The 17,696-nt window shown below is 53.5% G+C and overlaps 4 protein-coding genes and 1 long non-coding RNA gene across 5 annotated transcripts in view; 2 read left to right on the top strand and 3 right to left on the bottom strand.

Moving 5' to 3' along the window:
* The window catches only part of C2CD2L (C2CD2 like), a 13,998-nt gene extending 13,483 nt beyond the window's left edge, over nucleotides 1-515 (bottom strand). The window contains exon 1 of the mRNA XM_026040315.1: nucleotides 479-515. The gene's annotated coding sequence lies outside the window, so the exon portion shown is untranslated. The remainder of the gene's footprint in view (nucleotides 1-478) is intronic.
* A 123-nt stretch (nucleotides 516-638) lies between these two features.
* DPAGT1 (dolichyl-phosphate N-acetylglucosaminephosphotransferase 1) lies at nucleotides 639-6,398 on the top strand. The gene is made up of 9 exons (XM_026040272.1): nucleotides 639-807; nucleotides 888-1,008; nucleotides 1,085-1,298; nucleotides 1,896-2,042; nucleotides 2,168-2,252; nucleotides 3,125-3,313; nucleotides 3,925-4,012; nucleotides 4,361-4,516; nucleotides 5,640-6,398. The coding sequence occupies exons 1-9, from the start codon at nucleotides 653-655 to the stop codon at nucleotides 5,703-5,705; spliced, it is 1,221 nt and encodes a 406-aa protein (XP_025896057.1). The 5' UTR covers nucleotides 639-652; the 3' UTR covers nucleotides 5,706-6,398.
* LOC112948067 lies at nucleotides 1,982-4,467 on the bottom strand. Its single transcript, XR_003249529.1, has 3 exons — nucleotides 4,325-4,467; nucleotides 2,555-2,620; nucleotides 1,982-2,035 (listed from the first exon to the last, which is right to left on the bottom strand). It is a non-coding gene; the product is annotated as an uncharacterized LOC112948067 (long non-coding RNA).
* A 2,069-nt stretch (nucleotides 6,399-8,467) lies between the features above and the next one.
* Nucleotides 8,468-8,899, top strand: LOC112948065 (histone H2A). Its single transcript, XM_026040270.1, has one exon. It carries the CDS (start codon nucleotides 8,468-8,470, stop codon nucleotides 8,897-8,899), a length of 432 nt encoding a protein of 143 aa, XP_025896055.1.
* A 518-nt stretch (nucleotides 8,900-9,417) lies between these two features.
* On the bottom strand, nucleotides 9,418-17,584 carry HMBS (hydroxymethylbilane synthase). The gene is made up of 13 exons (XM_026040269.1): nucleotides 17,539-17,584; nucleotides 16,499-16,571; nucleotides 15,922-15,971; nucleotides 15,769-15,824; nucleotides 15,201-15,278; nucleotides 14,681-14,758; nucleotides 13,784-13,859; nucleotides 13,053-13,166; nucleotides 12,554-12,592; nucleotides 11,220-11,339; nucleotides 10,932-10,985; nucleotides 10,356-10,442; nucleotides 9,418-10,070 (listed from the first exon to the last, which is right to left on the bottom strand). Exons 2-13 carry the CDS (start codon nucleotides 16,536-16,538, stop codon nucleotides 9,897-9,899), a joined length of 966 nt encoding a protein of 321 aa, XP_025896054.1. The 5' UTR covers nucleotides 16,539-16,571; nucleotides 17,539-17,584; the 3' UTR covers nucleotides 9,418-9,896.
* Nucleotides 17,585-17,696: the final 112 nt, after the last annotated feature.

Raw genomic sequence — 17,696 nt, 5'->3', positions numbered from 1 at the left:
GCGGAGGCCGCCGCGCCGCCCGCCCTCACCCCGCCCCGCGCACGACGGCGGCCGCTGCGGCCCCGGGGGCCGCCCGGCGTCGGCGCGCGTCCCGAGCGTCCTGCACCTTCTGAGCACGGGCACCTTCCCCGTGAGCCCGCGGCGGCCGCCGCCACCGGGCTCGCGGCCCCAGCGCTCTGCCTGTCCCTCCGGGCAGGGCCTGCCTGACTCGGGAGTTCACGGCCGCCTCCGCTAAAGGGCGCGAGCTCCTCTCTGCAGCCACCCGGGAGGCCGCGGACGGGACAAGGCCCCTCCCGACACGGCCGCAGCCCCGAGGGCCGCTCGTTTCGTTTATGTCTCGACACGCGAGGAGCGGAGCGTGCCCTGCAGCCGCTCCGCCCTGCAGCGCGCGGGCTCTGTGCCCGCCCCCGGGGGCTGCTCCGGCCCGACACCGCCCCCGTGTCCGCCGGAACAGGACGGGGAGCAGACAATGACGTACCTGTCACGAAGGCCGGGATGACGCCAGGTCGGGCAGTCGCCGAGGCGGCCATGGTGCTTGCGGGCACGGCCGTGCGGAGGGAGCGGGGAGGGGCGCGCGCCCGGTGCCTCGCTGTATAGAGTCCGCCTGGAAACGCGCGCCGGGAGGCCCCGCCGGCCGCCCCGCGCCGCGGCCATGGTCGGCTCTGCCGCCGTGCCCCTGCTCATCAACGTGGCCGGGTCGCTGCTGGGCTTCGCGGCCACGCTCACGCTCATCCCGGCCTTCAAGGAGCGCTTCCTCGCCGCGCGGCTCTTCGGCGAGGACCTCAACAAGGTCTCCCGGCGGCCCATGTGAGTAGCTGCCGCCGCTGCCACCGCCGCGCTGAGCCGCGCCCGCCGTGCTGACCCCTGCTTCCCGTCCCTTCGTTCAGCCCCGAGGCGCAGGGCGTGATCAGCGGGGTCGTGTTCCTCATCGTGCTCTTCTGCTTCATCCCCGTGCCCTTCCTGAGGTGCTTCGTGGAGGAGCAGTGCGCGGCCTTCCCGCACCATGAGGTGAGGCGGCCCCGGCGCGGGAGGGCGGCGGGCGCGGGCGAGCGGCCGCGCCGTCATCGGCCTCTCTGTCCGGCAGTTCGTGGAGCTCATTGGCTCCCTCCTCGCCATCTGCTGCATGATCTTCCTGGGCTTTGCCGATGATGTCCTCAACTTGCGCTGGCGCCACAAGCTGCTGCTCCCTACCATGGCTTCCCTCCCACTGCTCATGGTTTACTTCACCAACTTTGGGAACACGACGATTGTGGTGCCCAAGCCCTTCCGTGTGCTACTGGGCATGCACTTGGATCTGGGTAAGCGATGACCGGCCCTTGTCTATGCCGCAAGCGACAGGGGACACGCTCCCTTGAAACCGTGACACGTAGCACATAGCAATTCTCACAGTGCAGAAGAAACTCGGGAGGGATCCGCCTAAGCTGCCAACAAGAGGGCAGCTCCGGGCAACCGCTACGCTAGGAAGTGACCGGCTGTCACACATTTTCCTCCGTGCCTGTGCCGTCAGGCGCCGCGCTTTTCTGCAGAATCCAGCGGCCGAGGCACCCGACCACGTGCGTGGCCTTCGGCGTCCGGGCATCCAAGTGCCACGTGCATCGGCCACTCAGAGGCCAAAACCCAAACCGTGAAAGCGCAGAAAGAGCGCTACAGCCTTTTGCGGCTCTGCAGCTCTCGGTACGCGTGCTCCCTTTGCAGCAGATGCTGGGGCCCTGTGGGTGCGTACATGTGACAGCACGTTCCCAGGAGAAGGAGTTATTTATTAATAAGCTACTGATTTTGAAATTTGCGGAGACTGCTAGGCAATGGCCTATGCACAAGAGCAGAGCTTTCCGTCAGTGCGCTGTGCCACAGGCTGCGTCACGTACGAATGCTGAAGTGCTCGCTCTGATCTGCAGGTATCTTCTACTACGTCTACATGGGCATGCTGGCCGTGTTCTGCACTAACGCCATCAACATTCTCGCCGGAATTAACGGGCTTGAGGCGGGACAGTCGCTGGTGATTGCCGCTTCCATCATCGCATTCAACATTGTAGAGCTAAATGGTAAGCAAGATCACACGTTGTGGGGGTGCAAAGGGAGCTAGAATCCTAGATTTCAGGGCCTGGCATTACTGACAGCGAGCTAATCCTAACTCAGCACAAACTCGTTTTGTTTCTTTCTTCTACAGGGGATTATCAAGAGGATCATATTTTTTCTCTCTACTTCATGATTCCCTTTTTTTTCACAACACTGGGGCTGTTTTACCACAACTGGTAAGAGGATGGGCATTCAGAAAAGTATCATCTGTCTTCACGTTCTCTCTTTTCAAACAAATACAGAAGGCATTCCACGCAGGTGAAATCCTGCGGCATAGACGGGACTCTGGCTGGAACGAAGAAGGCCGGGCAGAGAGCCACTGATCGTTCGTGCGGCCGCTTGACCGACTCGGGTCACACCGTCTGGCTAAACTGCCGTGGAGCGCTCTGCCTCGGGTGCCCTGCTGCCCCCGTTTGCACATTGGCTTCTCTGCAAGTCAGGCCAGGCGCTCCGGTCCCGCACTTTCGCACGCACATACCTGCGGCTGCTGTGTTCTTCAGCGCAGAACCGGGATTTGCAGCATGCGGTCATGTAGCTTTAGGATCTGCATGACAAAAAGATGGAGGGTGTCAATATTTAAAAGATCGCCGCTTAGAGCATTGCAAACCCATGCACCAACTGCTACGTTGCAGGTGTAACGCTGGTATCCTGCTCGAGGCTGTTGTGTGCGCGACAAGGTCTGAGCGGTCCTATTTATCCAGGGATGCTGCACTGCTGTTGCTCGTGTAGCACAAAGATACCTAAGATCAGGCAGTTTCTCTGTAGTTTTGGGACTGGGGGTTTGCTGGCCCACCACCGCATCATCCTCTTCCCCCAAAGCAATTATGCCAGTAGCTACTGCCTTTGTACAGCGTGAAACTGTTATGCTCCTGTTTAGCAGAGACTAGATTGTCTGCATTAGCTGAAACCAAGGCAGCTGGCCCCGGTTTCGGCAACTTCCCTCTTGCCCTCCACCCTGCCGCAGGGAGGTACACGTGCTGACTCGAGCCATTCTTCCAGCGAAACGATCTTGACAGACCTTTGCTCTTTTGTGCTCTGTGGCCTGCAGGTACCCATCGCAAGTCTTTGTCGGGGACACCTTCTGCTACTTTGCAGGCATGACCTTCGCCGTGGTGGGGATCTTGGGGCACTTCAGCAAAACCATGCTGCTTTTTTTCATCCCACAAGTGCTCAACTTCCTCTACTCATTGCCTCAACTCTTCCACATCATTCCTTGTCCCCGCCACCGGCTGCCCAGGTAATGTACACGACTGCCCTGTAATGCTACCAGAGAAAGGTGCCCTTTACCTTCAACAGTAGCTAAGAAACGAGAACCCCGGTGGGTAGATGTTCTGTGCTGAAACCTATCAAAATAGACTGAGCAGCGAAAGAGTTCCTGCCTTGCTCTACCAACTACAATTGGGTCCAACAAAGTCATGCAGGTTTGTCAGGGAAATTAATTTTTTTTTTTTCCGCCTGGTACAGAAGACTGATCTTTACCAAAGTCAAACTAAGATTTATTTCCAGCTACAAAAATGAGAGACATTGATACATGCCACTACTAATGTTAGTGGGGTATGATCTGCTAAGATTTGCCAGTGGCAGGCATTTTGCAGTACTATGCCCTATCAATATGTGCTTGTCTCTGCACGTTTGATTTTCATTTTTACAATGACAGAACTTGATAAAAACATTCGGGCAATATGGGGGGAAAGATATCAGGTATCACCAGGTATCAGCAGGTGCTGTTACGTCTGTCAGATTATTTTTGCTCCCCTCCCTTTCAGACCTACCCACACGGGGATCTCTCTCTCATGACACAGGGACCATTCTATCTCCTTGCTCCTAATATGTCGATGTTTTCTTTAGGCTCAACCCTAATACTGGGAAGTTGGAGATGAGCTACTCCAAATTCAAAACGAAGAGCCTCTCAGCCCTGGGAACATACATTCTGAAGGTAACAGTGGAAAGACCAGGGAGGTCTAGACGTGTTTTGAGGCAGTAATCAAGTGGAAAAGGAACAGGGTGGGAGGGAAGGCCCCGCTTCAGCAAACAGTGGTTAATTCGTCGCATAAATCCACTGGAAAACACTCTGGGTAGTCCTGCTGCCGTCCCTCACGGACACTGAGTCGTATTAACAGCTATATTCTGGCAGTGGTCCCAGGGCCCTCATAAGCCTAGCCTGTCGTTTCAGTAAGAGCACAAGTCAAACCACTGCATCCAGCAAAAGGAATCTTGGGCAAAGGCAACTGGTGAGCAGCGAACATACCTGGTCAAATATCGGGTGCAATATTTCTTTCCGCAGGCAGTAAACGTCTTGCACGTAGTAGATGTGAGGAGCGGACTGGATGAAGATGGCGAATACACCGAGTGCAATAATATGACACTTATTAACCTTGTTATAAAGCTGACTGGACCCATGCACGAGCGAAATCTCACTCTCCTGTTGCTGCTCATCCAGGTCAGACAAAGGGGCTTCTTAGGTAGGAAGGTTACTCTGCAATAGAAACAGATCCAATCAGGCACAAGAGTGTTATGGACAAAAGGGGGAAAAAATGTCATACGTTCATACAAGCAGCAAGCAAGTTGTGGAACTCGAAGAGAAGCAGAGGTTTAAGTAGATGAAAGAGGAAATAGGCTTCTCCCTCGCCTCCTCCCCAGACTTTGTTCGTTGAGAGCTAATAAATGCAAAGTCCCAAAGAAAGCTTGAGAAGATCCCCAAAGCACAAACCAACAGATGCTGGAAAAAAAAGAGGAGAGTATCACTAGGTGCTAGCCTTGTCAGTCTCACCTAATACAGCCTTTTCCGTGCTTCACTTTTTTAAGCCGTACCAGATAACACAGCACAACGTTACATGCAGCTGGGGGCCCTGCATAGGCTTGCTGTCTGTCTTAGACTCCCTGTGTTACTGAGCGGAATGCGGTAGTTTTGTGGAGCACCTTTTAGATTATAGAGGTAATGTGCCTCACACATAGCAGTTTTTCTTCATACACCATGTGTGACAGAGCCTCACCAGGAAAGAGAAGAGAGACTCGGCCAAATTTCCGTTTATCAGGAAGACTTCCAACAAGCGAGTCTACAGATTGCCCAAGGCTTAGGCAAGCTACCTCAGGGATGGGAGGGGATAGGAAGCATATATATACACACACATGTAAGTCAATAGCATCTTGATCCCAGTCAGATCAGAGAAGTTTCGATGCTGAGTTTTTGAAAGGATACTGAATTATGGCTTTGTGATGAGGCATCTCCCATCACAAACAGTAGTTTATGCTAAAATAAAGGTTTGTTAAGTGTTTTTCCCAGCTCTTCATCTCTTCTGCGTATTCTGACAACGTCAACGTGCACAGGCATGTACAAAATCCCCTGTGGAGAGTTATAGCTCTGATAGAGAGGACTGAGAACGTTGTGCAGATTTCTGCTTTTCACTGTGCTGTGCCTAAATATTTTAACATTGTCCTTTAGTGAAATAAACGGTGTTTGACAGCACAGCACATCCACTTGGAAAAGAACCCGCCAGCCTGTAATATACCTAATACTGCAAGGTTTCAACTTTTTTTTTCTTTTCTCTCTTTCTTTAACCTAGGTCCTGGGCAGTGTAGTGGCATTTTCAATCCGATACCAACTAGTGCGCTTGTTCTACGATGTCTAACTGGGCTGCCACGAGCAGAGGCGAGGTTTTCATCTTCCACTCGAGCTCTTACTTTCTCTGATTGCTGACCGAATGTTCAGAGTCATCTTATTCCAGCCCTTTGAGAACCTCAGGACTCCTTTAAAGATGCAAGGGACTGCTCTGTGCCGGCCAGTCTTGAGCTGTGATCTCATTTTTGTGTGCAAGAAGGTGTTTGTCTGAGTCTGCTGACAAAAGAGATATCGTACTACTTAAAGGTCACTGCTATTGAGAGTATCTTCTGTATGGGAAGCATATGACCCACACCTACCCAGAGTACTTAGGGAAAGTAGGAGAGGAAAAAGCTCTATATACAGATAAGCATGTTATTATTCCCCAAAAGATAAAACAGCAACTGCAGTTTCTGTAGGACTCTCTATAACAGAAGAGTATACACTATACTCTGTATACAGAGTTGGTTAAACCAGAATCCCCCTTTTGGCTGTACCAGCACTGTCTTTGGTGCATGCACATCAAATACATGCTATAATTCCGACCCAGGACTCGGCGCACTCTAAGAATAAAATAACTTGTAGCATGCTTCCCCCTTCAGTGCTTTGCCGTGGGAAGACTACTGACATACAATGAAACGAGATAGTGTCATACATTGCTGTGGCCTTCTGTCCTGCTGGAGGCTGTTAATTTCTGCAGTAGACTGCCTCCTTTTTAACAGCAGCCGGGAATATTCCCATTGAAGGGCTTTAAATTCCAAATGACTTGATCATCTGTCTTCCTTCCTGGAGCAGAACGCTTTTAAGACTGGCCGAGGAAAGGTCACCATGTTCTTTCATAGCACAGGACATCAATAAAAGCCTTACCTTCACCTGGGACTGAAACCATGCGGGCTGCTTTTTAGTTTCTCTCAATTCATGTGAGTATTCATACAGCATTTTCTGGCATCACAGCTCACCACAGAATTGCTGCCTACCTGACGGAATAAAACACACGAGCCACAGGAGAGTCTGCATTAGATTCTGCTTTAGATTCTGCATTAGACTGATGGGAATGAAACACAGAATGATGCAAGGGCAGGGACACTGAGAAGGGTGGCACTAAAAGTTGCTGCATCTGGGAGGCTGAGGACGTGCTCACAGGAGGTACAAACGGATATGGTCAGCCACGCAGATCAACAAAGCACTCCAACTTGAATGATACGAATGGCCCCATTCTCCCTTCCAGCTGCTGGACATAGCGGTCTGCTAGCGGGATATATTCACATATATGCTTACATATCTCTACACGCACTAGGGATCCCTTCAGTTGCTGTCCGGTAGCTGCCCCCAGACTCCTCGGTCTCCCCAGGCTCTGGTAACAGCCCCGCTGCAGTTGCTCATAGTCTGACCTCACACGCAGAGGCACACAAGTAGATCCATCTGGTAGCTGGTCCAGACCGAAAGCCTTCCCAGTGGCTGACTCTTGGATACCTTCCCTCTACCCCGATTTTTCCAGCGGCTGCCTCAGATCGGCATTGGGTAGGTACCTTGTCGACCCGGACCTCATCCCAAATACCAGGCTCGGAACCTCCTCACCTTATTTGCTGGCTCGTGCTACTTGATATCCAATAGGAATTGCACAAACTGACACCGCCCCTCTCCCCAACAACCCCCGCCTGCAACCTGGGAGCTCCGGTTCCCCCGCTTCCCGGCACCATAGCCACACGGCCTCTGTGGCAATGACTCGACTGCAGCACGTGCCCTTAGACCTCCAGACACACAGAATAGGAACCGAGAAATAGCTAGACACAGCTTACTAAAGGGACAGGACAAACCACGGACTAGCAGTGCACCATCAACACGAGTAAATATGGCACCCCTGCCTCAAGCTTGCATTTTCTCATGCTTGTTCCTCCCTGTTCACTTTGATGCCTCTCATTCCCCATCTTTGGGTCTTCCGCTAAACAGCCTGTATGAAGGCTCGCACACCCTCACAGGCCCCTGAAGTGTCCCAAAGCAAGCTTTGCATGTTGCCCTCTGTCTTTTTTTTTTTTTTTTTTTTTTTTTTTTGCCAGTACCCCACTGTGAGGCCCACAGTCCTCAGGCAGGTAGGGGTCCTCAGCCTCACCTCACCCCAGAGGGCTGATCCCCACCTTGGAGGGCTTGGTGAACAGTCAAGCTGTGGGGCACCACGCGGATAGTGCTGTTGAGGCTCTGCTGTCACTCCTCCGTCCGTGAGCTGCTCACTCCTCCGTCCATGAGCACCCTTATTGTCAGCACCTAGGCGTCATGGCTAGAGCCTGTTATCTCGCACTGACCTAGGGCTATCACCTGCGGGCAACTTGCCACAGTCAGCCCCGAGTTACAGAGGGCTGCTCCGTTTCTCCTCTCAGGGGCACCGCAACTTCCGCAGCGAACGCTTTTGCCGCCCCGCGCTCCAGAGGCCAGAGCAGGCCCCGTCGCTGCCGCCGCGCGGAGCCTGGGCGCGCGGCGCTGCCTCAGCTCAGCGCGCCCCTCCCCCGCCGCGCGTCCCAACTGCCGCCGCGCGGTACGACTTTGGCGCCTTACCTCGCTATTGGTCCGTCGCAGCCGCCAATAGGCTCGAGGCGAGCGTCGTCGGATCACAAAGCGCTCCAGTCAGCGGAGACGTCTTTCTGAGGACGCGCCAATGGCGAGGCGCCGCTGCGCTGTCCAATGAGCTGGGCCCACCTCTGCCAGAGGTTATAAAGAGCCTGGGTGAGCAGCCCGCAGCCTCACTTGGCGGCGCGGCTGCTGCGTGGAGTCGACGAGGCGACGGGGTAGCGAGGCGCCATGTCTGGCCGTGGCAAGAGCGGCGGTAAGGCCCGGGCGAAGGCCAAGTCCCGCTCGTCGCGGGCCGGGCTGCAGTTCCCCGTGGGGCGCGTGCACCGGCTGCTGCGGCGCGGGCACTACGCGGAGCGGGTGGGCGCCGGCGCACCCGTGTACCTGGCGGCCGTGCTGGAGTACCTGACGGCCGAGATCCTGGAGCTGGCGGGCAACGCGGCCCGCGACAACAAGAAGACGCGCATCATCCCGCGACACCTGCAGCTGGCTGTGCGCAATGACGAGGAGCTGAACAAGCTGCTGGGCGGCGTCACCATCGCGCAGGGCGGCGTGCTGCCCAACATCCAGGCCGTGCTGCTGCCCAAGAAGACGGGCGGCGGCGCCGCGGGGCCCGCCAAGGCTGGCAAGAAGGGCGGGGGGCAGCAGTCGCAGGAGTACTGAGCGCCGGGCAGGCGGCCCGACCGCGCCACACAACGGCCCTTTTCAGGGCCACCCACGTTGCTCACCGGGAGAGCTGGATCCGGGGGGAAGGGGCCCGGCGCCGGCCGCCGTCGCGCCCGGGGGCGGGGCCGTGGGGCGCGCGCGCCGCCCCCGCTCAGCGACATCCACCCCCTGCAGAGACGAGGCGCCGCGCCCGGGCCGCTGTTAGCTGTATTTATTGGCCGTTACGTTCAGCCGGCGCCGCCCCGGGAATAAACAATGCTTCATTTCCACAACAACGCCCCAGTTAGAAGCCATGTCGCCGTTCGGCAAGGCGGACATGTCAGCTCCTCCTGACGGCAGCGTGAGGGACTAGGCAGCAGCTGCAGAGAAAGGAAGGAGCCCCTTCAAGCTTAGAGCAAGTCAATGGGTAGCATCGCGCCTCACATCGGTGCAGGCATAAATTAACCTTCTAGATACTCGAGATAAGTTTAGACCCAATGCTTCAAACTTAATTCTTTAACCGAGACCTATGATGAGCATCGTCTCTCGGAGTCTGCCATTAAAAATCTTCTCTTAGAAGTCTAGCAATTTAGCTCCCTTTGGGCAATCTTTCTGAGGTGGGAGCAGGCCCACATCGTATTCAAAGCACTGGGCAAGTTCTGTAACTATTTAAAGTACATTATATTCTTTACTAATATGTCAGCTGAGTCTTTGGTTATAATTTGTACTCAGTTCCTCACTCCTACAGGTCATAGGAACACATTTCCTAAGTTCGGTGGAATTTCTAGTGACAAAAAACAAGCTAACTGAAATGAGTCTCATAGAGATAGCTCGTGAGCTGGAGAAATGCAGGATGGGACGAAATCCCTGAAGGCAAAGTACTCACAAGTTAACTTTGTATTTCAAGTTTTATGTCCACACACCAGATGACACTGATGTGAAAATGGCTAAATAAATCCATTCTCCCAAAGAATGACAACACAGTTGCAGCAATCGTGCCCGCTCCGGCACAGGCTTAGCGGGCATCATTGAGCTGCCTTGCTACGCTAAGGATATGTTTAGCTCCCTTGCTCAGAAGCAAACTTGCAAGTTCAACACCAAGGCTCTCTGCAGCTTGCTGAGCCTGCCGAGGAACAGTCTTGGCCGTGATGCCAACGTGCTGCACGTCGTCATTTGGTCCATCTTCATTCTGCAAATACAAAGGTCTCTCTATAGAAAGGCAGCAGAAAGGAGTACCGTTCAATTCATACACAGAAGTGGGTAAAATGTGGTGGTGTCCCAGGTCCCAGTACAACTTCCAAAAAGTTGTGAAGAGGTGAGGGGGTGGGGGCTGGCGGGAGATGGGGGACAAACAAAATGCTCCGTAAGGCGACACCTGGAAGAACCAGACAAAAAGCAGTATAGATTTCAAGAGGCCTGGCTTTGTCTTACGGCTCCCGGTTGGCATTTTGAAAACAAAATGTGGTTCACATACCTGTTGTGGGTAGTTAACACTGGTCTGCATAGTCTCCCTCAGGCTATCAGAACCATCCAAGCTGTAGACAGCTCCAGTCAAATACAGCTTAGAAAGACACAAAGAAAGAATTAATAGCATTTCAGAACAAACCATACCACAAAAACAACCCAAGCCAAGCACCTTCTTTTGAGGAAAAAAATGCAAATTACGCAGCCAAAGCTGGAGGTGAATGCTTTCATAGCCCAGTAAGACCCACAGGAATAAAAGGGATAAAACTACAAGGAATACGCGTATTTTTCAAGAGTCAGGTGTGACTTTTTCAGTCCTAAGGTAACATGGCCTTTAAGGGAGGAGGAGAAGCCTGTTTTTATAAGGGCATTATCTCACAAACAGAGCTTCAGCGACCAGACCTATTCTCAGCCCTAGTACTTCAGACACCAACCTAAAAACCTGAATTGGGCCCCTGTCTGCCCTCCTCGCTTGGAAAGCTGGAAGCTGGAGTTAACTTCGGGGAAATATCAGCGAATGTGCGCACCCAGGCACACTTTTCTTCCCCGGGTATAATCACCAAAAAAGATCCACAGCACTCCTTACCTGGCCATCTTTCAGCACGCTGTTGACTGCAACAGGAACACTGCATCCACCCTCCTAAGACAGAGAGAAGCTGACACCAACGTTCCCACCTGGCACATTCAGAGCAGAAGCTTCTGCAAAGTATGCGTCGTACACAGGTCTAGCCATCACTCTGCGGTCTTTACGTACACGGCCTGCTTTGCAGACTACATTCTCAGTTTGACGGCAGCAGAGCCGTATTTTCTGCTCGTGCAGGATGGAAGCAAGCGTGCAAGCGAGCAAACAGAAAAGCAACAATGTCACACATACCAAATGTTTCATAAAGGCTCTCTCAGCAATGCAGCACAGCACAGTTTCTTCATCATGCAGGGCAGATACCATGTTGAGTATCTCTTGGTCTTTGGCACGAACTTCGACTGCTAAGGCACCCTACAAGAACAAACCTACTCAGATTTATGCGTACGCATCCCTGTGCGCTCAGTACGGTCACAAAACCAAATTCACAGACTTGGATGCATCTCCCTTGGGGAGCTTAGCCCAATCGCAAGCCCTAAAGCACAGGCTGCAAAGACACCTGACAGAAGCCGCTCCAAAGGGAAGGTCAGAACTTCCCTCGGCCGGGTATTCGAGAGCGCGCTGCCACCAGACGTCCTTCTCTGGCGCCAAAAAGCGCCCATACCCTTTCCGCTTGCACATATACAAATGCCTGCCATACGGTCCTCTCGCTACAGCACAGGAATGGGCAGAGGGAGCTCAACGCGCCAAGCGTTTGTCGAGATGCAGGACAAATGCTGCATGAGTAGCAAAACAAATCCTTCCCAAAGTGAGAATGAGAACAAAAAGCAAACACAGAGAGGGGAACAGTGCAATACTTGACCAACACGATACAGATCGCTACTACTTCAAACTGGAGGTTTCTTGCAGCTTCCTCTTCAGTGACCCTTTCTTGATTTTCACACCCTGTTAAAGGAGGTCTGTCAGCCCAGACCACCTTCTCCTACCCAGGAGTAGCATGCCGACTCTTTTATTTGTCCAGTGATAGCAGATCAAGGCTGGGAAAACACTGTACTACGTGTGCACACACTTGCACACACTAAGATGTAACTCGGCCACGCGTAGCACCTTCCATACCCGCAGCACAACAGCGAGTAAACACAGCTGGATGGTTAGCAGGGGCCAGAACACCCTTCCCGCCCAGAAACGAGTGCGCTGGGAACATGTACCAAGCCACGTGCTTCATCTCCATGCTGCTGTAGTTCGGATGCAGGAAGGAGGAGGGGTGAGTGGGTCACGGAGCAGAGAGATGGCACTGCCTGTCTGCGATCCGCCTGATACAGCTCAGCCCTAGCCCTGCCAGGCCTCCCTGGTGCTGGCCACGGTGTCTCTCTCTCACACACACACACATACCGCCTTTATTTAACTTATTTTCCCCATTCCTGATGATGCCCCAGCCTCCAACGCACCGGCTAGCAGAGAACTGCCTGTTCCTCCCCCAGCCTGTGCATAAGCAGTTTAATGGGTACCAAGAGAGACTGCTGACAACAAAGAGAGCCTTTGGCAACAAACAGCGGAAATATTCAGCATTGTACTGCTGCGGGCTTTCAATACGCACCAAGGCTTCGGACCCAGAAGCTGGAACGTACCTGTCCAACGGCATACAGGCAATCTTCTGGGCTTAGAATCTGGAAGAAAGCCAAGTCAGACTTAATTCAGGTTGCACTCTTCAGGACAGAGAAAGTTGGCACTGAATTCTACGCCCTCGCCTGCCTGCCCGTGGAAACACGGCCTCCTTCCGTGTGTGCCTCAGTGTCTGCATCCCTAACACGAGATACCACACTTCCTTTCATCTGGATCGTAATGTTCCTTTACTTTGTTATCTGCAACATCTGGTCTGCCTACTGCTGGACAAGTGGTGCGCAGTGCTGGGAGACGATCAGATTACAAAGCCTCTCTGCGTCACGGAAAGCTGCACAGAAAATTCATACTTGTGAAGAAACAGAAAGGCCTGAAACGAACCGAACTACAAGCTAACGTGGAGGTGGATTCGGCAGGCTATGTGCTCCTCCGTGACGGGACCTGTACCGGGCCCGAAGGAGAAGCGGTTCGGAAGAGAACGTCCTTTTCTGCCCTGCTGCTCTTTACCTGGCCAATGCGATTCTCCCAGCCCATTCTCTTCAGCCCGGCAGCAGCCAGGATTATGGCGCTGAAGTCTTCTTTCTCATCGAGTTTCTTCAAGCGGGTGTTCAGGTTCCCTCTCTGCCCAAGTGGTTAAGCAAGGTAAGAAACAGCATGCAAACAGTCCTACAAGCCTTCGCTGGTGTGCGTTTACGGAATTCACAGAGCTTGACGGCCTCCAAGAGAGGAGCAGTCAGGACACCATCCTGAAAGAAGTGCTAATCACGGACAATTGTTCCCTTATCTTTATCTCGGTGCAGAAGGTGCACCGTTGGCCCCTGATAGCAACTTTTTGCATGCCAAGGACCTGCGTTACTAGGACCGAGATAACACTGCCCGGGCCACCAGGTCAGTGGCTTAAACCCTGTCTCCAAGGTATTGAGGAGCAAATGGCAGTTGGCCAAAACACGGCAGGCACCTATCTAACAGGTTTTAGGCACCTATCAAAGAGATCTCCTTATTGCCAAATGCTTCTGCCTCTTCAAAGATTAAAAAAAAAATAGGGCAGACCCTTTCTCTACAGTTTGAGGAGGAAGAGGACTGAGTGGCTTGCACAGCATCATACACCCCTCAGAAAACAGGAGACGGGGCAGCCTTAGGGGAAGGGGGTGGTTTTTGTAGGTCAGGCAATGAGAACCTGCCTTCTCTTTTCCTTCTTGCAGCTTTAAATGCTCCCCCTTGTAGCCAGGAAAGGATACGATATCTCTGAATTCCAAGTGAGGGAACTTCTTTTTGAGTTGGGCTGCTCGCCGAAGCGAGCTGGTTCCAATTACACTGTTGGAAAAAAATCAGAGCAGTGAAATCCAGAGTACTTCTGCATTTACCTCCAGCCAAAGATACATCAGGAACTTCAAGGGAGCGAACGACTTTTTGTTACTTCCTAACGGAAATGAAGATCTTGAGAACCTGCCTACTACAGATACTTGTCAGCAGAAGGAGAACTACTTGGCGAGATTTAGGACAAAGTCTGCTTGAAGCTAGAAGACCCTTCTCAAGGACCTGATTTACAGGGGCTGCTTCTGGAAAACAGCCCCCGGTGACCATCAAGGACTGATGCAACTTCTTTTAAAGAGCTTGTCCGAAGTAAACCAAGTCTTCTCCACTGACAGTCCACAAAGAAGGCTGTCAGAGAACGGACTCCTCTGTCCCAAATGGAGGCACTTAAATGGCATAAGATGGCAGAGGACAACCTTTGGAAAGAACAGCAGGCCTAAGTGGACTTCCAGACAGTACATATTTCCTTTCCAGAGATGCGTGCTAATACTTTCCTTGGTATCCTCAACCTAAGCCACACGTGATCTTCCAGCTACTAAGCTGCACAGAAGCGTGAACCTACCTTTGCCACAACGTGGCTTTGTTTCTTTTACTTTGTTTTGAATACAGTAAAACAAAACATTTCTAATACAATCACCCTAATAAAAGTCATTTCACTCAGCCGTCTCAACCCAGAGAGTCCCATAACCTCTATAAAGAAGCACAGAAAACTAGTCAAGTATCTCCAATCAGGGAAAGCGCCCATCTCCGAGAGAACCTCAGCGAGAGTAGGCCAAACAACAACTTCTACACCGAATCATCTTCCCCTTCTCCGTGCTTACCTCTTTTCAGGAAGAAGGCCAAGTGTTTTCCCAGTGCTTTTGGGATGAAAGACAACAGCATCGTGTGGGTTCTCTCTTCTGCAAGACAAAACAAGAGCACTTTAGCCATGACATGATTCAACAGGAGGCCCCTGAAACCGCAGCAAGTCATGTGTCTCAGACTTCACAGGAACGGCAGCTGCCCCACTCGAAAAAAACATCCCTTTATCCTTACTAAAAACAAACCAACAAACAAACTCCCAGCAAGCCTGCTGGCCACAGATGTCTGGGGTGGCTATCACGCTTCCACCAATTGAGAGAATAATCAGAGAGCGAACAAACTTGGAAGAGATGGGCGTAACCTGCAAACATGCTTAATCCTCCCTGGAAAGGGGTCACTGCAGGTTCCAGGGGAACAGCATCTCCTGCGGACTTGGTGCACACGCACCCACAGGCTCACGCTCCCTCCCCTTCCCGTTTCGCCTGTTCTGCATAGTCCATTTTCCCCGCTCAGAGAAACGAGCCTTCCGTCCCCGCTTACTTGCAGACAGCACCAATGGTAAAGCCAGGAGGGAGGGAAGTTGGCAGGTCCTTCAAGGAGTGAACCACCAGGTCAACCCTGAAAGCAGAGGGCAGGAATCAGAGCACCAAAGAGGCGGGCGGCTTTATGACACACCTACCAGAGCCCTGCAGGCAATGCAGAGAGGGACGAGAATCCACACTGGGAGTTAGTTGGGGGGAACAAAACAGAAGGAGAAAGCGAGAGGGGGAATTCAGGATTCTACAGCCAGAATTACTAGAGAAGGACAGCACAACACCCCAAAGGTCACACCTTTCTCCGTCCCTCTTCCCCCCTGTACTGTAAAGTCAGGATAATTCTGCCCTCCCACGTGTGCTGGGAGACACATTTCAACGAGCAGCTTGAGCCAGGGGAAGGTTCTGGAAAAAGCACCCGTGGGGAGATTCACTGACCCAGTAGGCAGCCCGCACGTCAGTTGATATTTCCCTTCAAAGCATAGGAAACTAGACCACCTGTGCAGGAAGTCTAGGACGAAGGCTGAAGAATAACGCATATGACAGGCAGCAGAGGGAAAGCATAGAGCTCTTACTCATTTCTTTCGAGGGCGTTTTCCAGCTCTTTGGTGAAGAGGCTCTTCTCCCCAATCTAAATGAGAGCAGAGGAACACAAGCACAGGAAACCATTCGCAGGTACACCCTCGCACCCCTTACTTGGCCCGTAGAGAGAAAAAAGTATCCTTTACCTTAGAAAGCGCCGTATCCAAGATCTTGTCTCCCGTTGTCGACATAGCAACTGTTCAGCGAGAGAAAGCACAGGCATACGCGTAAGGCACGGGCAGCACACAGCGGCCTGGACTAGATAGGTCTATGTAACACACGATGCGCAGCAGTGCAGCGTTACACACCGCTGTGCAAACACAGACTCAGGACAAAATCATCTCTGAGTGCTGGCACACACGCAGCAGCTTTCTTAAGCGGCAGACTGGGCTCCTGCATCTTCCTGTGTAGACCAACACCACAAGTGCCAGGCAGGAACGCCCCCTCAGCACTTACACTGAAGCCAGGGTGCAGCCAGATCGATGCCACGTTCTCAAAACGTTGCAAGGCAACGGCATCCGCACTAGGTCCCCAGATCATCGACTGCCAGCAGTTTCTAAATTCCATCTTTCCTCCTTGGAAGACGGTAGCAGCAGCTGCTCGGCTGCACAACCTAGCTGGGCTGGGCTCCGAGATAAGTCGAGGCTAATTCTCCTCCTCGTGACAGCGCCCTGCACTCGTGTCTTGCGCACCCAGATAACCAGGCAGCGCCCCCAAACTTACCAATCTCATAGTGCAGGTCGGGATACAGCTCGCGGAGCATCTCAACCACACTGTCAGTCTGAATCCGGGCCAGCTGCAAGGGAGCAGAAAGCAAAATTCATGCCAAAAGGTGAAGGAAACCACCCAGCTGCCACTCACTAACAACCTGCAGCACATACCTGGTCCTATAAGCTTTTTCTAGGTATATAAATTTTACCAGGGCTGCAAGCTCTGGAAAGGGCCAGTTGGATTTCGCCTTGCCTGTGGAAAGTCTCCACAACAGGGAAATGTAAGATACTCGTGCTGTGTGAGATCAGAGCTCTATTAAGGGATTCCGTGGAGAGAAGAAAGTACCAGCTCAGGTCCGCACATCGAGCAAGCAACAGGTTTTGCACCAGTAAAATGCAAGAAAAACTTTCCTGCGTATGACAGCAGCAAAATCAAGGTCTTGGTAGTGAAGAAAGTTTCTTCAGACACAACCATCATTAAGAGTCGGGCAACCGCAGGTGCAAAGAAAACGGTCCTTTAGTCTCTGCTGCCATGAGCTGTGTAGCCTCAGGCAACCAACTTTGGTCTCAGCACTTGCCCCAACAGACCTAACGAGCCAAAGCAGGTGAGTCCCTGCACAAGGGCCACGGGAGCCACAGGCGGCCAAGGGAGTCCAGCCGAGACGGCCGGCTGTGCCCCACGGTACGCCACGGACCGGGCTGTGCCACCTTCTCGAAGCACAGATGCCTTCCCAGAAGTTGCCGCCCGGATCTGAAAGCGTTATCTGGGGGCCAAGGCGCAAGGGGCCGTTATCTGCCCGGTGAGGCTGCTGCTCCCTGCCGCAGGGTGCCGCAGATACCGGTGCTATCTGCGCGCGGCGGCGCCGCGCAGCCCGCACCGGACACCCCTGCTTCGCCCACGGGCACAGCCGGGCGCAGGGCCCTCGCCGTCGAGCCCCGCGCTGGAAGCGCCGCCGCGGGCGCCCCAAGCCCCCGCGCCGCCGGAGCCGAAGCCGTGAGCGCGGCCCCAGCAGCCCGGACCTCTCGCCCGGGACGGCCCCCAGCCCCGCTCACCTGGCTCCGGCGCGTGCCCACGCGGACCGCTCTGCCGCCCACGCCGTTCGCCTCCTGCGGCAACAAGGGCTCAGCGGGCGCTGCCGCGCGCCCCGGCCCCGCTGCGTCGCCACCCGCAGTGCCCGCCACCGGCGCCGCCATGACGCCCCCTCGGCGCT

The sequence above is a fragment of the Nothoprocta perdicaria genome, unplaced genomic scaffold (assembly GCF_003342845.1).
Source record: "Nothoprocta perdicaria isolate Ctin4 unplaced genomic scaffold, notPer1 scaffold_252, whole genome shotgun sequence".
Classification (NCBI taxonomy): domain Eukaryota; kingdom Metazoa; phylum Chordata; class Aves; order Tinamiformes; family Tinamidae; genus Nothoprocta; species Nothoprocta perdicaria.
The sequence above is the reverse complement of the archived record's forward strand: the minus strand, read 5'-3'. Positions and strand labels throughout refer to the sequence as shown.

What these genes read in the sequence shown, in the direction of transcription:
- HMBS (XM_026040269.1), bottom strand. Translation starts at nt 16,538, where the DNA reads ATGCTCCGCGAGCTGTATCCCGACCTGCACTATGAGATTG. An exon ending in AACGCCCTCGAAAGAAATGA is followed by an intron (nt 15,279 to 15,768) that starts GTAAGAGCTCTA and finishes CTCTGCTTTCAG; the next exon opens with GGTTGACCTGGTGGTTCACT. An exon ending in GAGCCTTTATGAAACATTTG is followed by an intron (nt 10,986 to 11,219) that starts GTATGTGTGACA and finishes TCTCTGTCTTAG; the next exon opens with GAGGGTGGATGCAGTGTTCC.
- DPAGT1 (XM_026040272.1), top strand. Translation starts at nt 653, where the DNA reads ATGGTCGGCTCTGCCGCCGTGCCCCTGCTCATCAACGTGGCCGGGTCG. An exon ending in CAACATTGTAGAGCTAAATG is followed by an intron (nt 2,043 to 2,167) that starts GTAAGCAAGATC and finishes TTTCTTCTACAG; the next exon opens with GGGATTATCAAGAGGATCAT. An exon ending in TCCTGTTGCTGCTCATCCAG is followed by an intron (nt 4,517 to 5,639) that starts GTCAGACAAAGG and finishes TCTTTAACCTAG; the next exon opens with GTCCTGGGCAGTGTAGTGGC.
- LOC112948065 (XM_026040270.1), top strand. Translation starts at nt 8,468, where the DNA reads ATGTCTGGCCGTGGCAAGAGCGGCGGTAAGGCCCGGGCGAAGGCCAAG.